Source organism: Taudactylus pleione, unplaced genomic scaffold (assembly GCF_031769625.1).
Source record: "Taudactylus pleione unplaced genomic scaffold, aTauple2 ptg000717l, whole genome shotgun sequence".
In the NCBI taxonomy this organism is placed as follows: Eukaryota; Metazoa; Chordata; class Amphibia; order Anura; family Myobatrachidae; genus Taudactylus; species Taudactylus pleione.
Genome location: NW_028285119.1, coordinates 1,000,255 through 1,023,583, shown reverse-complemented (window position 1 = coordinate 1,023,583; position 23,329 = coordinate 1,000,255). Strand labels below are relative to the sequence as shown.

The 23,329-nt window shown below is 46.0% G+C and overlaps 1 protein-coding gene across 2 annotated transcripts in view; it reads right to left on the bottom strand.

The window, feature by feature from the left end:
• VRK3 (VRK serine/threonine kinase 3) overlaps positions 1-23,329 on the bottom strand; it is a 165,257-nt gene that overhangs the window by 66,053 nt on the left and 75,875 nt on the right. For both annotated transcript variants that reach the window (XM_088456776.1, XM_088456775.1), the window contains one exon: positions 14,988-15,069. In XM_088456776.1, coding sequence (XP_088312902.1) covers positions 14,988-15,069 — 82 coding nt within the window. The remainder of the gene's footprint in view (positions 1-14,987; positions 15,070-23,329) is intronic.

The window sequence follows — 23,329 nt, the reverse complement described above, 5'->3', positions numbered from 1 at the left end:
TGATACTAGGAGGACCTGGAGAGAGACTGTGCAGCTGCACAGATCCCCTCCTCCCGCTCAGCAGCTGCCAGTGACAGGGAGGGATCGTGGGCTGACAGACAGCACAGCCGGCGGACGGTGGAGAAGTAGGCGTACACTACCGGCCAGTATCTTCCTACCTATCGTTCAGTTGGTGGATGGGCCAAATCAAACTGGTCTGATTTTCCCAACTAGCTGGACCACTGGTTTCCTGTTGTTTTTCAGCGTGTGGGAGCAAACAAATGATTATTATTTGCTCCCTCACACTAGACAATTCTCATTCCAACCAGCCAACTAGTTGGCTTGTTGGAATGATATTGTTCTAGTGTATGGCCAGCATTATCCTCCTCACACAGGCTCATTGAATGCTATGAATGCTAATTGTGCAAGGGGTCTCCTTCTGGACTTCATTCTCCAACCACACCTCCAGTGAGACATGTTTATTAAGTAATCCTTCTATAAGAGGTCACTGATAAACAGAACTGGAAATATTTCTGCTTTCAATCAGAAATATCTTTATTTTATAGTGACTTTTGACCAGATATAGGGGTCAATCCAACTAGTTGCAAGTTGGCTGTGTGAGCCGTTTTAACAGCAAACTCGCACTGTGAAGTGCAGTTGCAATCCAATACCAAACTCAAATTTTTATTTAGAGGAAAATTGTGTTTTGTTGTGCGCACCCCCCTGAGGGTGAGAGATTGAAGGGAAAATCTCTATATAAAGATAAACGTCAGGACACAAAGCAGAACCTCTTGGACAGCCCCTTAATTACTAATTAAGCATTTAGAAGTTGGCCTAATAAAAACGTAAGTTTTAGGTGTTAAAAAAAAAATAATGGCCTCAAATTACCCCCAAATCAACTTTTTTGTTAGTTTAGGCACACCAAATTATAGAATTTTGTTAAATGAAAGATTATTGCTTTTTACCATTGTTAAAAAAAAGTTAAATCACTTTTCCCTACTTTCTATTTTGCATTTTTTGTTTAATTTCTGAATGGAAAAAAGTTTGCTTATTTTTTCAGGTAGCTAATAATTTGTAAAAACCTTGCGCACCAGAGATAATGGGGCGGGGTGTGCCGCACACAGTTAACATCTTTTGAATATAAGGCGGCACCAGGCAGGCTACAGCCTGCCGTAGCGATCACAGTTGGTTTATAGATGCCGGGCACATGCGCCCGGCATCTCTTCACAGAAAAGGAAGAGCTTGGGGGCAGCCCAGCATGTCCGTAACTGCCCGGCGCCGGACCTAGGGGTAAATTTACTATGGGCAACATCTCCACTTCTAAAAACTCTCACTAGAGTGAACACTAGTTTGGGCAGCTTCGGCAGTGTGTACATGACATGTGACTGCTTCAACCAATCAGAACCCGTTTCTAGGATGATGCATGCATTTTCGTGTGTGATTTAAAAACACACTTCCATGCTCATGCATATTTATCACAGCGCGAGTTGTAAAACTAGGTACACATTTTCATGCGTTTTGTGTCTCAAGTGTTTTGGGACAAAACTCGCATGACAAAACAAGTTTGCTTTCATCATCGGAATAAGGAGATCTATGGTCTTACCTGGTTAGATCCTTTTCTTCGGAATCTATAGGGGGCACAGGCATTACCATGGGTATAGGCTGGAGCAGGAGGAGTCCGGGCACCAACTAGTTAAACTTTATCTCCCAGCAGTCCCGGCTTCTCCTCCCCTATACCCCGCCCCCAGCCATGCCAGTTTAGTTAGCAAGCCCAAGGCAGGAGCGAGAATAAGGAGAAAGAAGACAGACATACATAGAGGTCCAAACACCCAGAAACGCTAAAAGGAGGACTTTCTTCTTCATGCCATAGGGGACACAGGTATTACCATGGAACGTCCTAAAGCTATCTCCCTTAGGGGGGAGGGGCAACACACCGAAGCTGCACTGGGGAGCGACAGGACAACGCGCCCAAGTCTGACACCCGTCGGGCCGACTAAATAGTCAGTAGAAAGACTGTCTTCCACATAACCCCACTAATGTCCACCGAGGGCAAAGGCTGAAGAGCTCTAAGCACCAAAGACCAGTGCCAGGATGCCACTGGAGGAACAAACAGGGACTGTACGTGGAGAACTCCTTGATTGAATGTCCGTACATCAGGCATCAGACCAATCTGACTTCTGGAAGAGGACCAAAAGTGTGGTTCCACACCTGCAAAGAAGAAAGGAGGCGGCCCAAAACCAGTACCGCCTTGAGAGAATCCAAGAGAGAAAAAAAAAAACACTCTGGGGCTAAAGTTCCTGTCAGAACAGCAAGCGATGTAAGGGCTGATTCAGCAGTGCACTGCTGAACGCAGGAATACCGATGTTTGGGAATCTGCGCAGGACCCATTCTGCGTGTGTGCAGAATGGGTCCTCCCGCAGACTGTCAGTGATTGACATTCTGCTGCCGTTTGTGGGCAGGGAGGGGGCGGCGATGTCCTCCGTTTCCCGAAATGTCTTATGGAAGTGCCGGGACACCAAGATAGCAAAGTCCAGCAAACCCCATTGAAAAACCAAAAGCTAATAGATACCTGGGTGAAGTACCCATTCGTCGGCATGAACAGCCTGGGAGGTGAGGAATTTCACTTCCGATTCCAAACCCCGGAAAAGAAAAACGCTGATAAAGCCAGAAGATGATGCTCTGCCCAGCTGAGAAAACAACTCGCCTCCTGGAAGGTGTTTCAACTGAGATTGCTGCTCTGATGGTTGATGTAGGCGAACGGTGTCACGTTATCGTGCTGTACCAGGATAGAACGATGCTAGAAAGACTGAAGAGCCAGGGAAAGAGCCCTGTAGACCGCAAGAAGCTCCAGAACTATCGGTAACTGAGTTAATCCCTGACCCTGAAACGTCTGCTGAGGAGAACCCATTCCTGAAGAAAAAAGGGGCACCAAGTGGGAACGCTGGAGCCACCACAAGAGGGAGAGACGAACTTCTCAAGAGAGATTGATCTTCTGCGTCTTCAGCTCTAGTTAAGACCAGTTCAACAGGGACAGAACTCCCAATTGAAGAGAAAGGGAGTGAAACTTAGTACTCCACGCTGTCAAAGGTAGAGGACAGAGATCCCAGTATCTGCATACAAGAGATTTTTGACCCTAAGCATAAGAACTTGCGAATCCAGGCCTGTAGGCCCCTAGCTTTTCTAGCGGGAGGAAGACCAACTGAATCTTGTAATCTAGCAAGGAGAGGGCACATCTCCTGACGGAGACAAGGAGAAATTTCCAACTGATGATCCATTCGTGTGACTGGAGGAGATCCAATGTTCCATGAGAACTTCCTGAGATTGGGCAAGGATCAGAAGGTCATCTAAATAAGGCAGAAACCTGAAAGCCCTGCGGCGCAAATATGCTGCCCTGATCGCCATGACTTTGATGAAGACATGAGGGGGCTGTGGAAAGCCCAAATGGCACTACCTGAAAAAGGAAATGTTCCTCCCGGACGGCCAACCTGAGGAAACTATGGTGACTGAGCCAGATAAGAATGTCCAAGGAGGCCAGATTGGCTTCTGGCCCAAGAAGACTCTGGAAGAAAAGCCCCTGCCTGTTTGAGATAGGGGAACTGTAACAATTACATTGGAAGCCAGCCAGAGAGTGAAAAAAAACCCCCAGCAGGCTCTCTGCATTACCTGAATCCACCAGAGAACCTGTGGAACATAGTTAGTTTGCAGGCTCTCCCGAAAAAGTTAGGGCATAGCCCGCAGAGATAACCATCGCCCCCAGGCCTCCGAGGTGGTTGCTAACCAGGTCTCAAGAACAGTAGAAGTCGGTCTCCCATGTTGATATCCCCCAGGTGGAGGCCTATCCTCTCAAGCGGCAGACTTGTCAGTAGACTTGGTGGTAGGGCATCTAGTAGACCAGAGCGGTTAAGCTCGGGCCTGGAAGCTCTGTATGAGTTTCCCTGGGACCTCGAGCAAGGCTGGCCCATGACTTTTCCCTGCAGATGAAAGGAGATAAAATTTGAAGTTCACAACCTAGGTGCTGCTGCAGAAGGGAGGAAGGCCGTCCTGGACACTACCACCATATAGTCACGACCTTGACCCAATCGGGACCAAAGAGAATGAAGAGCCTCTAGGCCCTTGTTAAAGTCTAAGTCAGCGCGCCAGGGACGAAGCCAGAAAGCTCACCTAGCAGCTGTGAAATGCTGACACCTAGGAGGTTAGGACACCAGTATCTATTACTGCCTCTACAAGAGGCCGCCTCTCTGATATGCTCCACTAACCACAAAAGCTCATTTGTATGGGTAACCGAGCTGAGGCCATTCTGAAGGGAGTCTGCCCATCCTCAGATGGCTTTAGCCACCCAAGCGAAAGCCATGGCTGGATGTGCGATAGCTCCTGCATGAGCCTTGAGATAAGGTTCCATCTTCGTATTCATCAGATCCTTAAGAGTAGTCAAGTTAGGAATAGGAAGGGTGGTGTTCAGGCAGGCAATGAGAGTACACTGAGGAGGAAACTCCCATTTGGCTTGATCCACATTAGGGAGGGCCCATGCCTTCGCTAAGAGAACCTCTAGTTGCGCAGAAGATGGAAACCTCCTTCTGTGCGGAAGGGAGTCCTTCAGGAAATGAGAGGTCTCAGCCTCTGAAGTACTGGACTTATCGTCCTTGTGAGCTGAGGAAACCTCAGAGTCAGAATCATAACAGGACAGGGGCATAGAATGATCTATCCTGGAGGGTCTGTGTTTGGAAAGATTGCAGACAGCTGCGCTAAACCTTGCACTGATGAAACAGAACACCTGGGGGCAGCTGGGATCCTGTAAGGATACAAGCCCTGGGGTAGCCAGTCTAGGAATCCACTGCAATATTACCTGCGAGGAGGACTGCAACAATGGCAGTTCCTAAGAGAGAGGTAGTCCAAGCCAGTTCCTGGTTGGAAGACTTGGCCGACTGAACCTTCTGGCTGCGAAATACCGGACACAAAGCCCATCATGGTCCTGATCCTGAGGATAAAGTACAGTGTTACAAATCTTGCAGTTGCGCAATACTGAAACATCCCTGGTGCCTTGCTCGTGGAATAAATGCACAGCATTCCAGGGCTGTCCCCACCCAACATCTAGGCAACCTCCTGTGTGCAATAAGGGGAAGTGCAATGAATGTGACCTCAAAACAGAAAGTGTGGCTTAACAGAAGAGTGTTTAGACCCCCCCTTGCAGCAATCCACCAAAGAAGAGTCACTTTGACCATCTGGAGAGGGGGCCGTGCAAGAACCCAGTGTTAGCACTGAAAGCTACAATTACAAGCACACACAATATACAATGCTGTAACAATGGGCAGATAATGCTCAACAAACCAAACCCCACTTGGCTGGAAGGAGATTAATTTATAACCTGATCACAGAGGGGGAGGTATACAGGGAGACAGAAGCCCTATACCACTCTCTGGAGACAAACTGCAGCAGGCACAAGTTAAAATGGCTGCATAGGGCTCAATCCTATTAGGTGCGAATTGCGATTAGCGAGTTGTTTCTTGAAACTCGCACACATCGCATCGATGCGCACTCCCGAGAATTCTCCAATCCAATAAAAAATGCCTATTCGCACTACTCGCAGCGGAGGGGTGCGAGTTCACTGCCAAATGAGATTTGTGAGAAATGTATCCTGGACCCCCCAAAATTGATAATTTCGTTAGCACGACCGTTTGTGAGCATTAGGAAGGTACTGTAGGTTTTTAAATGGTATCAAATGCCTGATTTGTGTTTTGTTTTTTTTAATGCAAGAAAATGATAAAAAAAAAACTTTTTTTGTTTAAACTCAAAATGAATTAAACGTAAAATGCAGAAAAAAAGTAGGAAAAAGGGTGATTTGGGGGTACTTTGAAGGCACCTTGAAAAATCGAAAAAAAAATTCTAAAAACAATTATTTTTCAACTAAAACTAGCAAAAAAGTTTGATTTTGGGGTAATTTGAGGCCTTTTTTTTTAACCCCAAAATATGACATGTAATTATTGGACTAATTAAACTAATTGGAAACTTCCAAATGCCTAATTAGTCATTAGGGGGGTGTCCAAGGGGTTCAGCACGGTGTCCCCACATTTTAACCTTAAAATATAGATTTTCCTTTCCATCTCTCACCCTCAGGGAGGTGCGAGTGGAAAAGTGCGAATTCAGTCTGATTCAGTGCGAGTTGCTAATTGGATTGCAAAATGAATTCGCTATGCAAATTCAAAGTGAAAATAGCAACTTGCAATTCGCACCTAATAGGATCGACCCCTTATTGTCTCAAATGGGAGGAGAGAGAGAGGATTATCCCTATGGCATGGCTTCTGCAGTGAGGGAGCGTGCCAAGGGAGCGAGGTAGGCGCTAATGGGGAGAGCCTACCTCCCCCTTGCTGAACAAGATCCCCCAGGGCAATGGCTGCTCCAATAGTAGCGCCCCATTGCCTGTGTCCTGGTGGTCCAGCGGAAGCACCAGGCAAACTGGGCGACCGCTGTCAGCACCGCCGGTAGTCTCCCACACCTGTGGTGACAGCCGCTGCAAGCAGGGAGCTGCTCTTAACTTGTCTAGCATCAGCGGTACTCCCCCCGGTGTCCTGCTGCAGGTCCCTGGTGTGTGCTGGGGCGGCCGCAAACACTGACCCACTCGTCAGTGCTGCGGCCACCGGCTTAGGGGGTCGGTGGAGCGGCAGCGTGGGCGCCCTATAGGACGACTAGCGCTGCCCACTCATAGTATAAATATTTTTTTATAAAATTCAATAAAATAAAAGAAATCGCGTAGGCTGCTAAAAAAGCAGTCTCGAACACTGTGCCTACTCCTGCAAGGCACCAAGCTAAAACTGGCCTGCCTGGGGTAAAGGGGAGAAGGAGCTGGGGCTGCTTGGATAAAAAGTTTAACTAGTTGGTGTCTGGACTCTTCCTGCTCCAGCCTATACCCATGATAATGCCTGTGTCCCCTATGGCATGAAGAAGAAACACGATTTAGCCAAATCTTGGTAAATTTGCGAGTTTGGACTGGGCGTGTTCATGCGAACCTGCTCGAGTTTATTCTCGCCCAAACTCGATTCTTGGTAAATAAGTAAAGCAAGAGAAATAAAGTGTATTACAATTAAATGCTCTCTGTGCCTCTATTTAATTTCTATTCGGATTTAAAACAGTACTCAATTAGCACCACCCTCGCGTCTGGTATTTGGATACCTTAATGGTGCGTACACATGGAGCGATAAAAATGAGCGATTTGAACGATAACGAGATGCGTGGCCACGTACAGTATGGACAATAGCGATATCGTCCATCGGTCGTGCATGCAGGTCAACTTGCTTGATATCAAGCAGGTTACTATAGGGACCCACGATCATTGATCACGGGTCACTATAGTCGTCGGCGAGTTGGTGGTGTGCTGGATGATCACTACGTGTGTATGCACCATTAGAGTCCAATTCAGAGTGAAATGTATTTTGTTCCTCTAGTTTTCACTTTATTGCATCCAAACCTCTCTCTACTTATTAACCTCTCCTTGTACAGATTCAGAGGGTAAACATGTTTCTTTCTCGTTAGATATTAGTCACTCTGGAATAGCCTCAAATCATGTATTAAGACATTTATTTTAATACATTGTTCAATTCACATATAAAGTGTGTCATACCATGTAGATAATATAAATGGGTTTGTCACTTATATTGATTCACCAATCTCCTATTTAAAGTCCAATACAAGAGAGGGCAACATATTCTTAATATTTCCTATTGTTCTCAGTAGTGAAATGACATTTTAGTATTACAATCACCCTTAATATCTTCGGTTAACAAGTGACGAGGGGAAACCTCACCTCTTATCATATTCCAGAACCATCCACTTAATCTCCCTAAGATATTTTACCTGATTAAACAATTACATATTTTACCCTCTAAACAATTACATAACTTATTTACTTATCACCAGGCCAAAATTGCTGCCAATATTGCAGAATGACTGGTCCACACAGCCCACTAAGCTTTTTTCTATATGTAGCACCAAACTTCGTATATCAAATTTCAAATTCTCTATAGATCATAAGCTTACGAACAGGACCCTTTTTCCTCTCTGGCTGTTATACCCAATCTAGTCTTCCCAACTGCAAAGCATACAGAATATGCTGGCACTATATTAATAAATCTGCTAGCTACCAATCACGCATGAGGAGCACCAACCACTGAGGGGCCAGTGCAGAGGATAGTCACAATAAAGCATGTGCCTATCTTCTTTCTTCTTCCTTGTTTTTGCAGCCATCATGTAGATATGAGTAATGAAGAACCGTGGAGAGAACGATGGCTGCACACAGTAATGCTGGAACTTTGCCCGAAACCTTCAAGACAGATCACATGTAACATGAAGGTTCTGGGAAGGCGTCTAGCCACCACACCCCTGGGAATGGGGGTTAGTAAGCCTATGCAAGGTTCTAATAAAACAGTTAGCATTATCGCTAACCATAACCCATAACCCTCCCCTTAGTGCCTAACCCTCCCCTCCCAAAGCCTACCATAAGCCTCCGGTCTATGCAGGGTGCCGCCATCGGCAAGGGTATGCCGATGCCGGGAGCGACAGCAAGAGCCATGTGGGTACACACTGCCCGATGCCCTAATGACAATACCTGAAAAAGAAAATGTTCCTCCCGGACCGCCAACCTGCGGGTACACACTGTCTGATATGGACAATGTAGTCCGATCCGGCATTTGTACCCGGCATCAGAGTTGAACTTTGTTCTTTTTGCTATGTGCAATTTGGCAATGATATTTATATATTTATCTATATAGAGCCTGCCTATTATGCAGTGCTTTACAGAGAATATATAATAAAACAAATCCGTCCATTCCCCAGTGGAGTTTACAATCTATATTGTTTACAACTTCAGAATCACAAACATATACTGTATGTGGTGAAATCTCAGCACTCGGAGAAACCCATCATAAACATGGAGAGAACATGCAAACTCCACACATATATGGCCTTGGTCAGAAACTGACCCATGGCCAAGAGCTGTGAGGCAGAAATCTCAAACGCAGTGTCACGGTAATGCCCATAATATACAGAATTATGGTATAACATATATTTTGATAATTATTTTTCTTCAAGGTCCATAGGGTCCACAGGAATTACCTAGGTATATATAGTTGGACAGTGTCCACTGCACCAAACAACAAAGCTTTGGAGCTCCCAGCATGCACTGGTCCTCCTCCTTCCTATCTATCCAGCCCCCAGCCACAGGTGTTCAGTTCGTGACTAAGCCTCGCGGGAATAGACGGAGAATGGAGAAGGAAGAAACATTTCACCAGAAAACACTCAACAAGCGAAGAGGGAATCTGTGAAATAAAGCTTTAAGTACAGGTTCATCTGAGGCCAGGCGTGTCAGGGTAGGTGCCCTATGGACCTCGAAGAAAAAGAATTATCAAAAGGTATGTTATACCATAATTCTGTATTTCTTCTTCGGATTCCATAGGGTCCACAGGAAGTACCTAGGGACGTCCTAATGCAGTTCCCTTAGGGATGGGGACGCTCCTGAGAAGTTAGGAGAATCCACCGCCCAAAGGAAGCATCCTGAGAGGTATATGTATCAAAGCATAGACCTTTATGAACATACTCACGGAAGACCAGGTGGCTGCCTTGCAAAGCTGTTCAGCAGAGGCACCGTGTCTTACCGCCCACGATGGTCTGACAGACCGAGTGGAATGGGCTGTCACCTTGTTCGGAACAGGAAGATTAGCTTGAGTATAGACCTGGGAGATGGTCATACGGAGCCAGCAAGACAAAGTTTGTTTGTTTGCTGGCCAACCTCTTTTGTGGAATCCATATAACACAAATAGAGAATCTGTATTTCTGATAGTCTTGTCCGATCCACATAGATCTTGAGAGCTCGAACCACATCAAGGGAAGCTTCACCTGTAGACAGGTCTGAAGCCTCAAAGGCCGGGACTACAATTTCCTCATTAAAATGGAAGCGGGAAACCACTTTTGTAAGGTAGCCCGCCTTGGTACGGAGGACCGCTCTATTCTGATGAAATACCAGATATGGAGAACAACATGACAAAGCTGCCAGATCAGATACTCTGCGAGCTGAAGAGACAGCTAGCAGAACAAGTGTCTTCGCCGTCAGCCATCTCAAGTCCACCTTATCCAAGGGTTCAAAGAGATGCGCCTGCAGTGCGAACCAAAGGCAAATCTCACTGCTACCGGTGGGAGGAATGAAGGATGCAGTCGCAGTACCCGATGCATGAATGTTCTAACATCTGCCAGAGGAGCAATATTGCGCTGAAACCAAACCGTCAAAGCTGAAACTTGGACTCTCAAGGTAGCCAGACGAAGACCTAAGTCTAATTCAGCCTGGAGAAAACCAAGGCGACCCTTGTCTAAGTGAGTCATCTCCAGCCACCAGGCTAGGGGGAGGCGAACCTCTGGGGAGACACGAATCATCTGACGTTTTATCTGATGATGCTGACCATCCCACTGAGCCAGGATCAACTACTGTAGGGCTCTGGAGTGGAACGGAGCACAAGCCACCATGTCGAACGTGGCTACCATGGAGCCCAGTATCTGCATAGCAAAGTAGACTGATACTACTTGCTTGCACAATAAACTGTGCATGCGAGACTGTAGTGCCATAATCTTGTCCTCGGGCAGAAAGATCCTCTGTCGCAGTGCCCCCAGGTGTACGGTTCGCTGGGTCGGTGCTCCTGCAAGCAACCAATAGTCATTCAGAGATGACATTGCAATATCTCCTGAGACTGGGCCAATATCAGGAGGTCATCTAGATATGGCAGTATCCTGACCCCGTCGCCTGAGAGAGGCCGTCATAACTGCCATTATCTTTGTAAATACCCGAGGGGCTGTGGCCAGACCGAAGGGTAGAGCCTGGAACTGAAAATGTTGCTGACCCACTGCAAACCTGAGAAACCTCTGGTGGGATTCTGCAATCGGAACATGCAGATATGTATTCTGAATGTCCAGCGACACAATGAAGTCTCCCGGGTACATTGCCAGCATGATTGATCGTAGAGTCTCCATCCAAAACTTTGGTACTTTGACAAACCTGTTGAAAGATTTTAGATTTAAGATAGGTCGGTGCGACCCATTGGATTTTTGGATCAAAAACAAATTTGAGTAGTAACCCCTTCCCTGTTGCGTCACAGGGACTGGGACTATAACTCCTGAATTCAGGAGGGTCACCACAGATTCCTGGTAGGCAGAAACTCTGACCGGGTCCCCAGGAAGATTTGTGACCACAAACCTCTGAGGGGGATGCTTTCGAAAAGTTATGACATAGCCATGAGCAACCAGTTCCCGTACCCAGGAATCATTAGTTGTCTGCCACCAGGCCTGGGCGAACTGTAAAAGTTGACCTCCAACCCTGACATCCTCCAGGGGGAGGCCTGCCCCATCAGAACGTAGGCTTACAGTCTGGCTTGGAAGCCGGGCGCTTGCCTGACCAAGTCCTTCTGGGTGGCCCGCTATGAGACTGACCCTGTCTGGCCGAGGGCTGTTTCTTTGTCTAATTTCGAAACAAAAGCACCGGGATGATAACTGTCTTCTAGAAGTAGATGTGGATGGTAATTCTGCAGACTTTGGAGATGAAGTCATAATATCATCCAATCCTGGTCCAAACAACACCATGCCTGTGAAAGGTAAGGACTCTAGAGCCTTCTTAGACCCTGGGTCTGCCTTCCAGGACCTTAACCATAGGATTCTCCGGGCTGCCACAGAGTTAGCCGAGACCCTAGATGCCATTATGCCTGCGTCAGTATCTGCTTCCCCCAAGTATACAGCCGCCTCCTGTACCTGATCCAGAAGGAACTTCTGCTCTCGTCAGGTCGACTATAGTCTCCGCCAGAGACCTAGTCCAATCTTCCATCGCTTTTGCCACCCAGGCTACAGCCATAGCTGATCTGGTGATGGCTCCTGGCAACAAAAACATTATTTTAAGATAACTATCCAGTTTCTTATCCGTACCCTCCTTCAAGGCAGATGCTGCCGGAATAGGCAATGTAGCACTCCTAATCAATCTAGTGATATAAGTGTCTACTGTGGGGGAAATCTCCCATTTACTACACGCTCCTGGCGCTAATGGGTACCTAGAGGTTACCTTCCTAGTGAGCGAACAAAGCTTGCTAGGAGTTTCCCATACCTCAGACATGAAATTTGTCAACTGTCCCGAGTGTGGGAAATAGTCTTTAGCCACTGCCTGACGTCTAAAGACCACCTCCTTAGATGCTGGTGTGACCTCCTCCTTGTGAATATTGAGGACCAACCTCACCGCCCTTACCAAAGAGGGAACATCCACCAAAGATTGGTGGTCCTCATTTACTGAGACCGACTCAGAAGTCTGAGAATCCTCATCCGATGAGAAGGTTGATTCCGACTCCTGAGGCAACACATGGTGACTTTTATGCCCCCTCTTCCTTACTACCACCGGTCTTTCCACCTGCGGAGAGGCTGAAGACGGTAGTGAGCAGCCATATCCCAACAGGGATTTGCGGGGGGTAAACACATAGGAAGAACATACTACGGGAACCCCATAGCCTGAGGCACCCCTGCAGCTGGAGGCAATGCCTCCGTGGCCCTGCCTATCAAATAGGACAATACTTCCGGCGTCACGGCCATCCATGAAGGCCCCGGGTGCTGATGCAGGTGTACCAGTACCAGATGTACCAGGTTCCTGTTTGCTACAGTTTTTACAGAAGCCATTCAGATTCACATCCTACTCAGACAGGCTGCGGCACGGGACTTACAGGATATCAGCACCGGAGGACTCACATCCTTATATTCTGACATAATAAAATGTACAAGATATACAAGATATGTAAGATATGCAGGTCTAAATGCAATGTGACTTATACTATCAGTGACACACCCCACCATCAGAGGGACAAGGAGAAACACAGTGATAGCAGTATCTGACAGTCTCAGAAAACATAGACCGTGTACATACAGCAGCTGGCACACAGTCACATTCAATGCAAAAAGATGCGCAATTGCTACAGCCATGTAGACTCAATCAACTAAACCGGCCCCCGGAGGGGGATGGTAGGATATAGAGTATGCTATATACCAAACCCAAAGGAGAGGTATATAGCGAGACCGACCAAACCTCTGAGACCAACTGCTACAGCCGTGGACAGACGATAAACTGCGCACGTCTCACACACGAGGTGGTCATTTATACCAGACGCGAAAATCTTGCCCGGAGGTTGGCGTCTGGGTGGAGGAACGGCTAATCTCCCCTAAGCTGTGATTTTGACTTCCGGGTATCCTGCACTACAAGGTATTAAGACGTTGACTAGTGTGCTCTAGTGCGTCTTACCACCCCTCCCCGGCAATAGATGATTAGGCCCCGGCCGCCTTAGTGGGGAATCGCAGAGCATCTTTCATCCGCAGCAGCCTTGGGCGTGTCTCAACACCAGAGGCTAGGGACTGATTTGCGCATGATTCCCCGGGAGGAATCCTTACCTGACATTTCCGTTTACCCGACCATAGTCCCGGACCTCAGCGTCTTACGGCCACCAGCCGAGCCGCGCTGAAGCCTGCTGAGAACCTCAGGGCTTACAGCGATACTGGTGTTTCGGCGTCGGCGGAGGTAGACGGAGCCACAGTAGAGAGTCATTACTGGCGCTAGTACCGCTAAACTCTGAAGATTTTCAAACTTAAGGTAAACCATAAAATAAAAAAAGCTTAGGACTGCCTAGCAGTACCGCTGTTATAACAGGTGCTTCTTGCCGCGCACCAAACAAAAAAACTGAATGCCTGCGGCTGGGTATATAGGGAGGAGGACAAGTGCATGCTGGGAGCTCCAAAGCTTTGCTGTTTGGTGCAATGGACGCTGTCCAATTATATATCCCTAGGTGATTCCTGTGGACCCTATGGAACCCGAAGAAGAAAAATACATGTACTGTATTTCTTAAAGAATTTAACAAGATGGTTTTATTGCAGTTGCACATCATGTCAAGAATTGCCTATTATGCTATGAATCTTGAAGAAGATACACGGCAATCAATATACACAGTCGATTTCATAAACATCTCATGTATGCCTCAAAAACTGTCTTCAAACCTGAGCAGTGTTTGCTATACATATTGCACTTCTAGGTGATACATGAACAGGGACATGACAGTGAATAAAAGGGCTATGCTACACAATTGTGCTTCCCAATTGTGTTAATTATTTTGTATTACTTTTTAAGGCTCACAAAAGGCTTGCTTTTATCAGGCAACTAGGATTTGTGTCACCCGGGGCAAGGCAGTAATTTGGCTCCCCTGTCTCCTCCCCCCCAAAAAACAACCCAAAAGGGTTGCGTGGTCACAGTAATGCCCCTTATAACACATTATGCCACACAGTAATGCCCCTTTTAACACACTATGCCACACAGTAAATGCCCCTTTTAACACATTATGCCACATAGTAATGCCCCTTTTAACACATTATGCCACACAGTAATGCCCCTTTTAACACATTATGCCACATAGTAATGCCCCTAGCCACACATTATGCCACACAGTAATGCCCCTAGCCACACATTATGCCACATAGTAATGCCCCTAGCCACACATTACCACACATTATACCACAGAGTAATGCTCCTTACCATACATTATGCCACACAGTAATGCCCCTTACACATTATGCCACCTTAATGTCTCTTACAGGTTATGCCTCAGTAATGCCCCTTACACAATTATGCCGCCCCCCCCCCCGCCCGAAGCCTCTCACCTTGTCCGCAGGATTCAGAGATGCACCCCCACATTGACACTTTGCAGGCAGCCGTCTGCAGCCCCTGAGAAATACAGCGCCACTGCCATTCTAATGTGGTGCCGGTTGCGGGCCAATTAGAGCTTGCAGCCGCTGCTGATTAGCTGCCGGTCCGCAAGCTATGCTCTGCTCCACATGAGAATGATGGCTGTCTCTGAATAGCAGCAAGTGACTGCCTGCCGTTGCCGGTGTGCGGATCCAAACCCATTACAGTCAGCTATCTGGGTCCCTCCTCAGCACCCCACAAGCCCAGCTGCTTTTATTAGTACCTGTAGTTCTCATGGACTCCAAAGCCAACACATGTTGGGATTCCCAGTGCAGCACACGCATGTGACTTTTTCCATTTATCAACTGGAATAGAAACCACAATATATTATTACATAGACATCTCTAGAGATAATAGCAGTTTTTTTTGCTTTGTAGCTTGATAGTATAACATTGATATAACTAATAAAATGTTGATCCAAACACAGTACAAGAAGATCTGCAGACTGTCATATTGTACAAATGATTACATTTGCAGTGGGCTCTTGTTCACTAGCAGCTTTTATAAATGGTTGCATAGTGTACTTCCAAATAGATGTACCTTGCCCATCACTCTGCCTTCTCCACAAATTTCCACTGAGCCAACTCAGTCAGATAGGACTTAAGAGGCAAATAGATTCAAATATTAGTGATGCGACTAAGATGCAAAATCGCTATAAAACGTTCATGGGATGAACGTTGTGGCTTAGTTGCAAGGTCTTTAGCGCGCCAAATAGCACATATTAGAGGTTAGGTGTATGTGGGCACATCTATACACTGCAATATATAATCAGCACCGGTTAAAGGTTATAGAACTGATATACTGAAGGACAAAATAATCAGTGATCACAAAAACATATCAATGTATACAGTGTGTACTGTACAACTGACCGTTTCATTTAATACCCTAATATTTTGTCCATAGGACATATAGACAGATGTTAGGAATTCTTTACACAAGAGACCTATTGCTACTGTTTTTTTTTATCAGCTGGGCCGGGAATTGGTTTGAGAGGTGTACCAATGTTATTCTAAGGCATGTGAGGAACAGTATTTATTTCAGATATGAATTAAAATATGAACGAGAAGGATTTCATGTAGCTATTTACACAGGGGAATTATGTAGTTATTTGTACTTAGGTTAAAAGTATGAAGGCAGTCCTGGCATGGACCCTGGGTTAATTAACAAGCCAACCAGTCATCAGAGACTTGGTCATGATCTCATTATAGGGATGGGAAAAGCTGATAAAAGATATTTTGCTCTGTCCCAGACTTGGGGAATCAATTGTAAGTTGAAGCCTGGACCTGCATTCCTCTCATGGCCCCCGGCCCAGAATAAGCCGCATGTAAAAGTTTTTATTTTGAAATTGAAACCCAAGTTTGTCTATGTAATCTGTAACCCTTTTTATTAATATAAAATTTATGTAACTAAGCATTGTACTTTCTTTTGTATATAAAGTTTTCCTTTATAATTCTATTTTTATATATGCTCCAGAACCCAGTCTTTGAAGAACCTATTAGATCTCTAAGGTTACACTATAACAATTATTTATTGCTAGAAGCAGGGAGAGACCAACTAACTGAGTGGTAGTTTGTGTCACTGAGCCCACGCAATTGTGTTAGCACACCTGTGGCCCATTCTTGTATTTACCATGGGTGGTGGCAGTAGAGAAGTGTAAGGTATAACGGGTGGAGCGATAGAATATTCATTGAATTATATTTCGCCCTGCCCTCACTACATCAGGACTTGGGGATTCGCGCTAACACAGTCATGACGCTAATATAGTACCAGTTAGGGTGATGCAGTCATAGGCTCTGAGCTAGTCAGGACCAAATCAGGGATTGCCAGACAGCTTATAAGACCACAGTTAGATTATTCCTTCAACCCTACCATTGAGACCCATTTTTGATACACTCTGATTGTAGAACAAACAGGAAAGATTATAGAACTATGAACAGCAAAAAAGTTTAATGGATTATCCTTGAATTGCTGTTGCTTTTTCTTCTTTCTATCCTTTTATAATATGAATAAATGATATAAGTGCCTCACAATAACACTGATAAACCTCCCAAACAACATGCCCATTCCAGGTGGTAAAAGTCTGTAGCACTAAATGTCATATTAATGTAGGTCAAGGTGATTTAAGTAGTACAGGGAACGTCTTTAACCAGTGTTAAGACATAATTATTATTTAATAATGGCTTCAAGGAACACTCCTCATTTAACCCACTTAGCTTTGCATTTCAACTATAGCTTATAAAGAATATTAACAGATTATGATGATTGCCCAATTCTGTGTTATTAACGCAGTCTACAACATTAAAAGAGTAATCAATTTTATACCATGTGCAAAAAGGAGTTATGGTAAACTTACCCTTGTTAACTCACATTCTTTGAAGTCCATAGGGTCCACAGGGAGACAACGGGGTGTAGGTGGTACTTGGAGGACCGGACACCAACAGCAAAGCTTTATTCAATCCCAGGTTGCTCCGTTCCTTCCCCCTATACCTGAAGGCAACTCAGTTTTGTTAACAAGCCCAAGGCAGGAGCAGGATAGTAGAGAAGGAAGACTGGTACACTGAAGAATCAAACTCTCACACAGAGAAGGAAACAAGTGACCAAGCGAAGAAACCCATAGAAGCCAATTGGGTCAGGGCGGGTGCCCAATGGATCCTATGGACTTCGAAGAAAGAGTCAACAAGGGTAAGTTTTACCATAACTCTTTTCTTGTTCAGGGTCCATAGGGCTCCACAGGGAGACAATGGTGATGTCCCAATACAGTTGGTTCAAGGACTGGGACGCCCAGAGCACTGAGGAGAACTCGTTGCCTGAAGGAAGCATCCTGAGAGGCAATGTATCAAAAGGCATAGAACCTAAGAAAGCAGACCACGTGGTCGCCTTGCATAGTTGTTCGGCGGAAGCGCCATGGTGGGCTGCCCACGAGGTACTGTAGCCGGCAAAGGAAGGCCAGTCTGAGTGTAAGCCTGTGAGATAGTCATGCAAAGCTATCTGGCCAGAGTCTGTTTATTAACTGGCCATCCCTTCTTGTGGAATCCATATAGGACAAAGAGGGAGACCGATTTCCTTATGGCTCAGAGCACGGACCACATCCAAAGAGGCCTCACCTGCCGAGAGGTCTGTTAATTGAAAGGCCGGAACCACAAATTTCCTCATTGAGGTGGAAACGAGAGACCACCTTGGGAAGGAAGCCAGGGCATGTTCGAAGAACAGCCCTGTCCAGATAAAAGATAAGAAATGGTGAACGACAGGAAAGTGCCCCTAAATCCGATACCCTACGGGCAGATACTATTGCAGAAGAAACAGTCTTTGTGAGCCATTTAACATCTACTGAATCCAGGGGTTCAAATGGAGGTTCTTGAAGTGCATGGAGAACCACTGACAAATCCCATGGAGCCACAGGAAGGATAAAGGGAGGTTGTATTCATAGAGCACCTTGCAGGAAGGTGTGGACGTCAGGTAGAGGAGCAATTCTGCACTGGAACCAGATTGACAGAGCAGAGACGTGCACTTTCAGAGAGGTTAGGCGGATTCTGAGATCCAATCCAGCTTCAAGAAAGGCAAGGATTCTAGAAAACCTAAAAACCTGAGGGTCATAGTTTCTAGTAACACACCACTGGAAATATGTATGCCACACCCAGTGGTAAATCCTGGCAGAGGCTGGTTTATGCGCTCTGAGCATGGTCTGGACCACAGAGTTAGAAAACCCTTTAGACCTTAGGAGGGATGTCTCAAGAGCCAAGCCGTTAAAGACAGACGGGCTTGGGCTTGATCCGGATGTAGACAGGGACCCCGAGACAACAGGTCTGGTCGTACAGGACGTTGGAGAGGAACGTCTATGGAGAGACTTTGAAGATCGGAGTACCAATGGCATCTGAGCCAAGCCAGAGCTACCAACAGGACTATGCCCCCTTCTTGCTTGAACTTCCAAAGAACTCGAGGCAGAAGGGAGACTGGAGGAAAGAGGTACGCCAAATGGAAGATCCACTTCACAGATAATACGTCCACAAAGGCTGCGTCAGGGTCCCTTGTCCTGGCCCCGTACACAGGAAGATTGTGGTTGTGTCATGAGGCCATGAGGTGCACGTCTGGTAGACCCCATTTGTCCAAAGGAGCTGAAAGACTTCTGGATTGAGAGACCACCCCCTAACATGCACATTGTGACGGCTGAGGAAATCCACCTCCTAATTGAGAATCCTCGGGATGAACAATGCGGAGATGGCGTTCGGGCCCATGTGAGAATGCGGGACACTTCTGCCATTGCTGACCAACTTCGAGTGCCTCCTTGGTGATTGAGGTAGGCCACTGCCGTGGTGTTGTCGGACTGTATTTGTACTGGCTTGCCCTGAAGAATATCCTGAGCCAGAGTGAGAGCTTTGTAAATGGTACGGAGTTCCAGGACGTTGATTGGTAAGATCGCCTTGGCTATAGTCCAGCGTCCTTGGAAGGAGTGCTGGCTGGTCACTGCGCCTCACCCTCGGAGACATGCGTCCATGGCATGGAATGCCCAGTCCGGAATCTAAAGGAGGCAACCCTTGTTTAAGTGGGACATCTGTAGCCACTAGGATAGGGACAGGCAAAACTCTTGAGAGGATCAGGTGTTGTAGGGGCCTGGAGTGAAACTGAGTGAATTCCACCATGTTGAAGGTGGACACCATGGATCCCAAAGTCTGCATTGCAGAGTGAATTGACAATCGGCGACTGTGGAGTAATCTGCGCATGCTGAGCTGTAATAAAGAGATTCTGTCTGCTGGTAGGAAGATTCTCTGAGTCAAGGAAGGCTCCCAGATGTACCATTCTTTGAGAAGGGGTCAGGGAAGATTTTTTTTTACAGTTGATCAGCCAACTGTGCATTTGTAGTAAGCCAATGTTTACTTGTAGATGAAGGTGAAGAATTTCTGGAGAGCTTGCTAAGAGGAAGAGATCATCCAAGTATGGGAGCTGTCTGATACCTTGACGACGAAGATAGGCCGCCATAATTGCCATGATCTTGGTAAAGACCCGAGGAGCTGTAGAAAGCCCAAAAGGCAGTGCTTGAAATTGGTAATGTTGCTGTAGGACAGCAAACCTGGAGATACTGCTGATGAGAAGGTGCTATAGGTACATGTAGGTAAGCGTCCTGAATGTCCAGAGACACCATAAAGTCCCCAGGCTCCATAGCCAGGACAATAGAGTGTAGGGTTTCCATACAAAACATGGGCACCCTGATAAATGTATTCAGACACTTGAGGATAGGCCGAAGAGACCAGTTGGGCTTTTGAACCAAGAAAAGGGTAGATTAATAGCCCTTCCCTCCCTGTGATGATGGGACCAGAATTATTACCATGAGAGCAGTAAGGACTGAATGGCCTTCTGGAGGAGCAGGGCTTTGCTTGGGTCCGTTGGAGGTCCTGTGCAAAAGAACTGCTGGAGGGGCTGCCTCAGGAAAGAGAGGGCATATCCGTGGGATACCACTTCTCTTACCCATGCATCTGAGGTGGTCTGACGCCAGAACTGGGTGAACTGAAGAAGTCCACCCAGGGAGAGGCCTGCCCCCAGGGAGAGGCCTGCCCGCCAGGCTGATGGCTTGTCCTCAGATTTGGTAGGTGGACGTCTTGTAGCCCAGGTCGGTTTGGTCCTAGGCTTGGAGGTTTTAATGGATGCCGACTGCAGTGGAAAGGACTGACCTTTAGCTTTTCCTTGGGGATGAAAGAACCGAAAGGATGGTAGTCACAATCTTGTCCAATTATGGGCCAAACCAAAGAGAAAAAGATAATTCCTCTGTGGGGCACTCACGGACTCAAAAAACTGTATCAATCGATATTAATAATATTAATCGAGTTAAGGAATTGTCATGCAATTATTAAAATATAACTTTTATTGGTATTATTAATAAATAAAAAGTAGTCCGCGAAATATAATATTACAATACAAAAACAAAAATCATATTAATAAAATTGTGTTGCAACCAAATTGTACTGTGTATTTAATGCTGTTATACTACCTCCAAATGGTCATATATCTAGGTGTCTGTAACTTAGGGGACATAACCATTATTCACTAATCTTCATGATAAATTGGATAATGTCTCAAGGGTCCATGAGTCTCATATGCCTTTATAATCATGAAGAAAATTATTTTAGATGGAATGTGAATAAAATTCATAATCACAACCTCCTAAATGCCTGAATGATCAGGTATATAGTATTAATAAAGATAATAATAGACTGCCACTACTGAATATCCATAGGTGAACTCCTAATTATCCCGGAATTAAGTCACCTCTTGCAAAAGTGTCTGGATTGAAAAACACCCACTGATATATTAATCATCTATCATGTGACATGATTAAACCAAATACATCCACATGATCCTAATAATAAAGGGAAGTGTCTTAATATTCCTTCAAGTGCCGTCTGAAATCAGCGGCTTATGATAGATGTTATAATGTATAAAGAACCAATATCATAAATATCTTTGGGTGGTTCCCAAGTTTATATAACATTGACAAAGTTCAAATATAGTATTACACTTTATTAGGTATGTTCAATCCTATAGGCTAAGCATGTTCACATGACCTCAGCAATAAATAACCATATATTTAATATGATATATTTTATGCACATGCCGTCTAATTCAACAGCTTATGATGAATATTTGTAATACGTATCAGAGATCAATGTTTTTATCCTTCATAGATCTCTTATTTATTAAATATAAATACATTTGTCATTAGACTAATATCCTTAGTCAGTGACAAGCTCCGGGCGAGTCTGATTGTGATTTGTGGGTTTGTACTATATTGACAGAGTTCCACGTGTCTCACTGCATCTTGTATTGCAACATGTCAAATACAATGTTGCACTTTATTATGCATACTCCGTCCTCTGCTCCCAATCATGTAATCCCCCTGTCTAACAGACACCCTTCATTCTCAGTATCCTTATTTCATGGTGGTTACACAAACACAAACATATAACACATATAAAAATGATACACACGGGACCGTGTGCACCGCGTGTCTCCTGACGCGCGTTTTGCTACAACTGCTTAATCATAGGATCAACAACCTGGGAGCCCCCAGGGAGAGGCCTGCCCCGCCAAGCTGATGGCTTGTCCTCAGATTTGGTAGGTGGACGTCTTGTAGCCCAGGTCTGTTTGGTCCTAGGCTTGGAGGTTTTAATGGATGCCGACTGCAGTGGAAAGGACTGACCTTTAGCTTTTCCTTGGGGATGAAAGAACCAAAAGGATGGTAGTCCTAATCTTGTCCAATTATGGGCCAAACAGGATCTCCCCAGAATAAGACAGAGACTCCAAAGCCTTTTTAAAGTCTGAATCTACTTTCCATGAGTGAAGCCAAACAATACGGCGGGCTACCACAGAAGTAGCAGATGTATTGGAAGCTAAGTATCCAAAGCCGCCTCTCCTAAATAGGAGGCTGCATCTCTAATGTGAGATATGTAGGACAGCTGTTCCCTGGACCTGGTAGGTCGAGTAATAGCTCCTGTAAGAGAGTATATAGACTTCAGGCAAGCTTCCATCCTTCTATCCGTAGTCTCCTTTAAGGAGGTTGCAATGGGAATAGGTAAGGTAGCGTTCTTGACTAGGCGTGTCACGTGGGAATCCACTGCCACATAACAAGCTGCATATAGACCCTCTTGAATGAAACCATCTGAAGCTAAGCCTGTTAAACAGGACTTGCAAGACACCACAGTGGGAACAGCAGATTGCTTGTTAATCTTGCTTTTGCTAGACATAGCTGCAAGGATAATTGTAGCACACAATCTGGCACAGTGCAGTGAGCAACCCAGATATATGTACAATATGGCACAAAGTAGTGCACAACACAGATATACAGTATGTGATAGCCCTCACAAATATAGGTAGATGTGAGGTACAATGAACCCCCTTATACCTCAGTATTCCAGGGTTATAATGAAAGAAAGGGAAAGGTATAAACTGACCGTTGAAGAAAAAATTAACAGACAGCAGCGCTAGCACAAGTCACATACAATGCAGAGCATACAATATAACTGCAGTGAGCACTAAATTCAACTACACAGATCGCAGTGGCTGGTAGAAAATAGCGCTGTATAACCTGGCTCCTGGGAGAGGTAAACAGGGGGACCGGACTCAGCGTTCCCGGAGACTGATGCAGAAAATGGCTACCGTTAGTCTATGAGGGGGCGGAGGGTGCGGAAGGAGCAGCTCAGGGTCGGCAAGACCTCAGTGGAATGGCACCCTGAGCTGGGGGAGGGGGTCGTAGGGAGATGCTGACATAAACCACCGGATCCCTGGCCTTAGCTGACCCCTGCACCAGTATATTATACCCTGGTGGTCTAGTGGAGTCCCGGACGAACCGGTGTCCACATCAGCGTCTCCGGTCTATCTCCTGAGACCGGAAGTAAGACTGCGCATAGACCTGCCTTACCTGTCCCCTTAAGTCCCGGTTGTAGTCTGAGGTCCCTCCGGAGCCCCACTGAGAGAACCTAACCGAGAGCTGGAGTCGCGCCGCCTCGGAGGGGTGATGGAGCAGCAGTGCAGACGTCCAGATGACTGTCTAGCGCTGCTTGCTCTATTATGATAAAC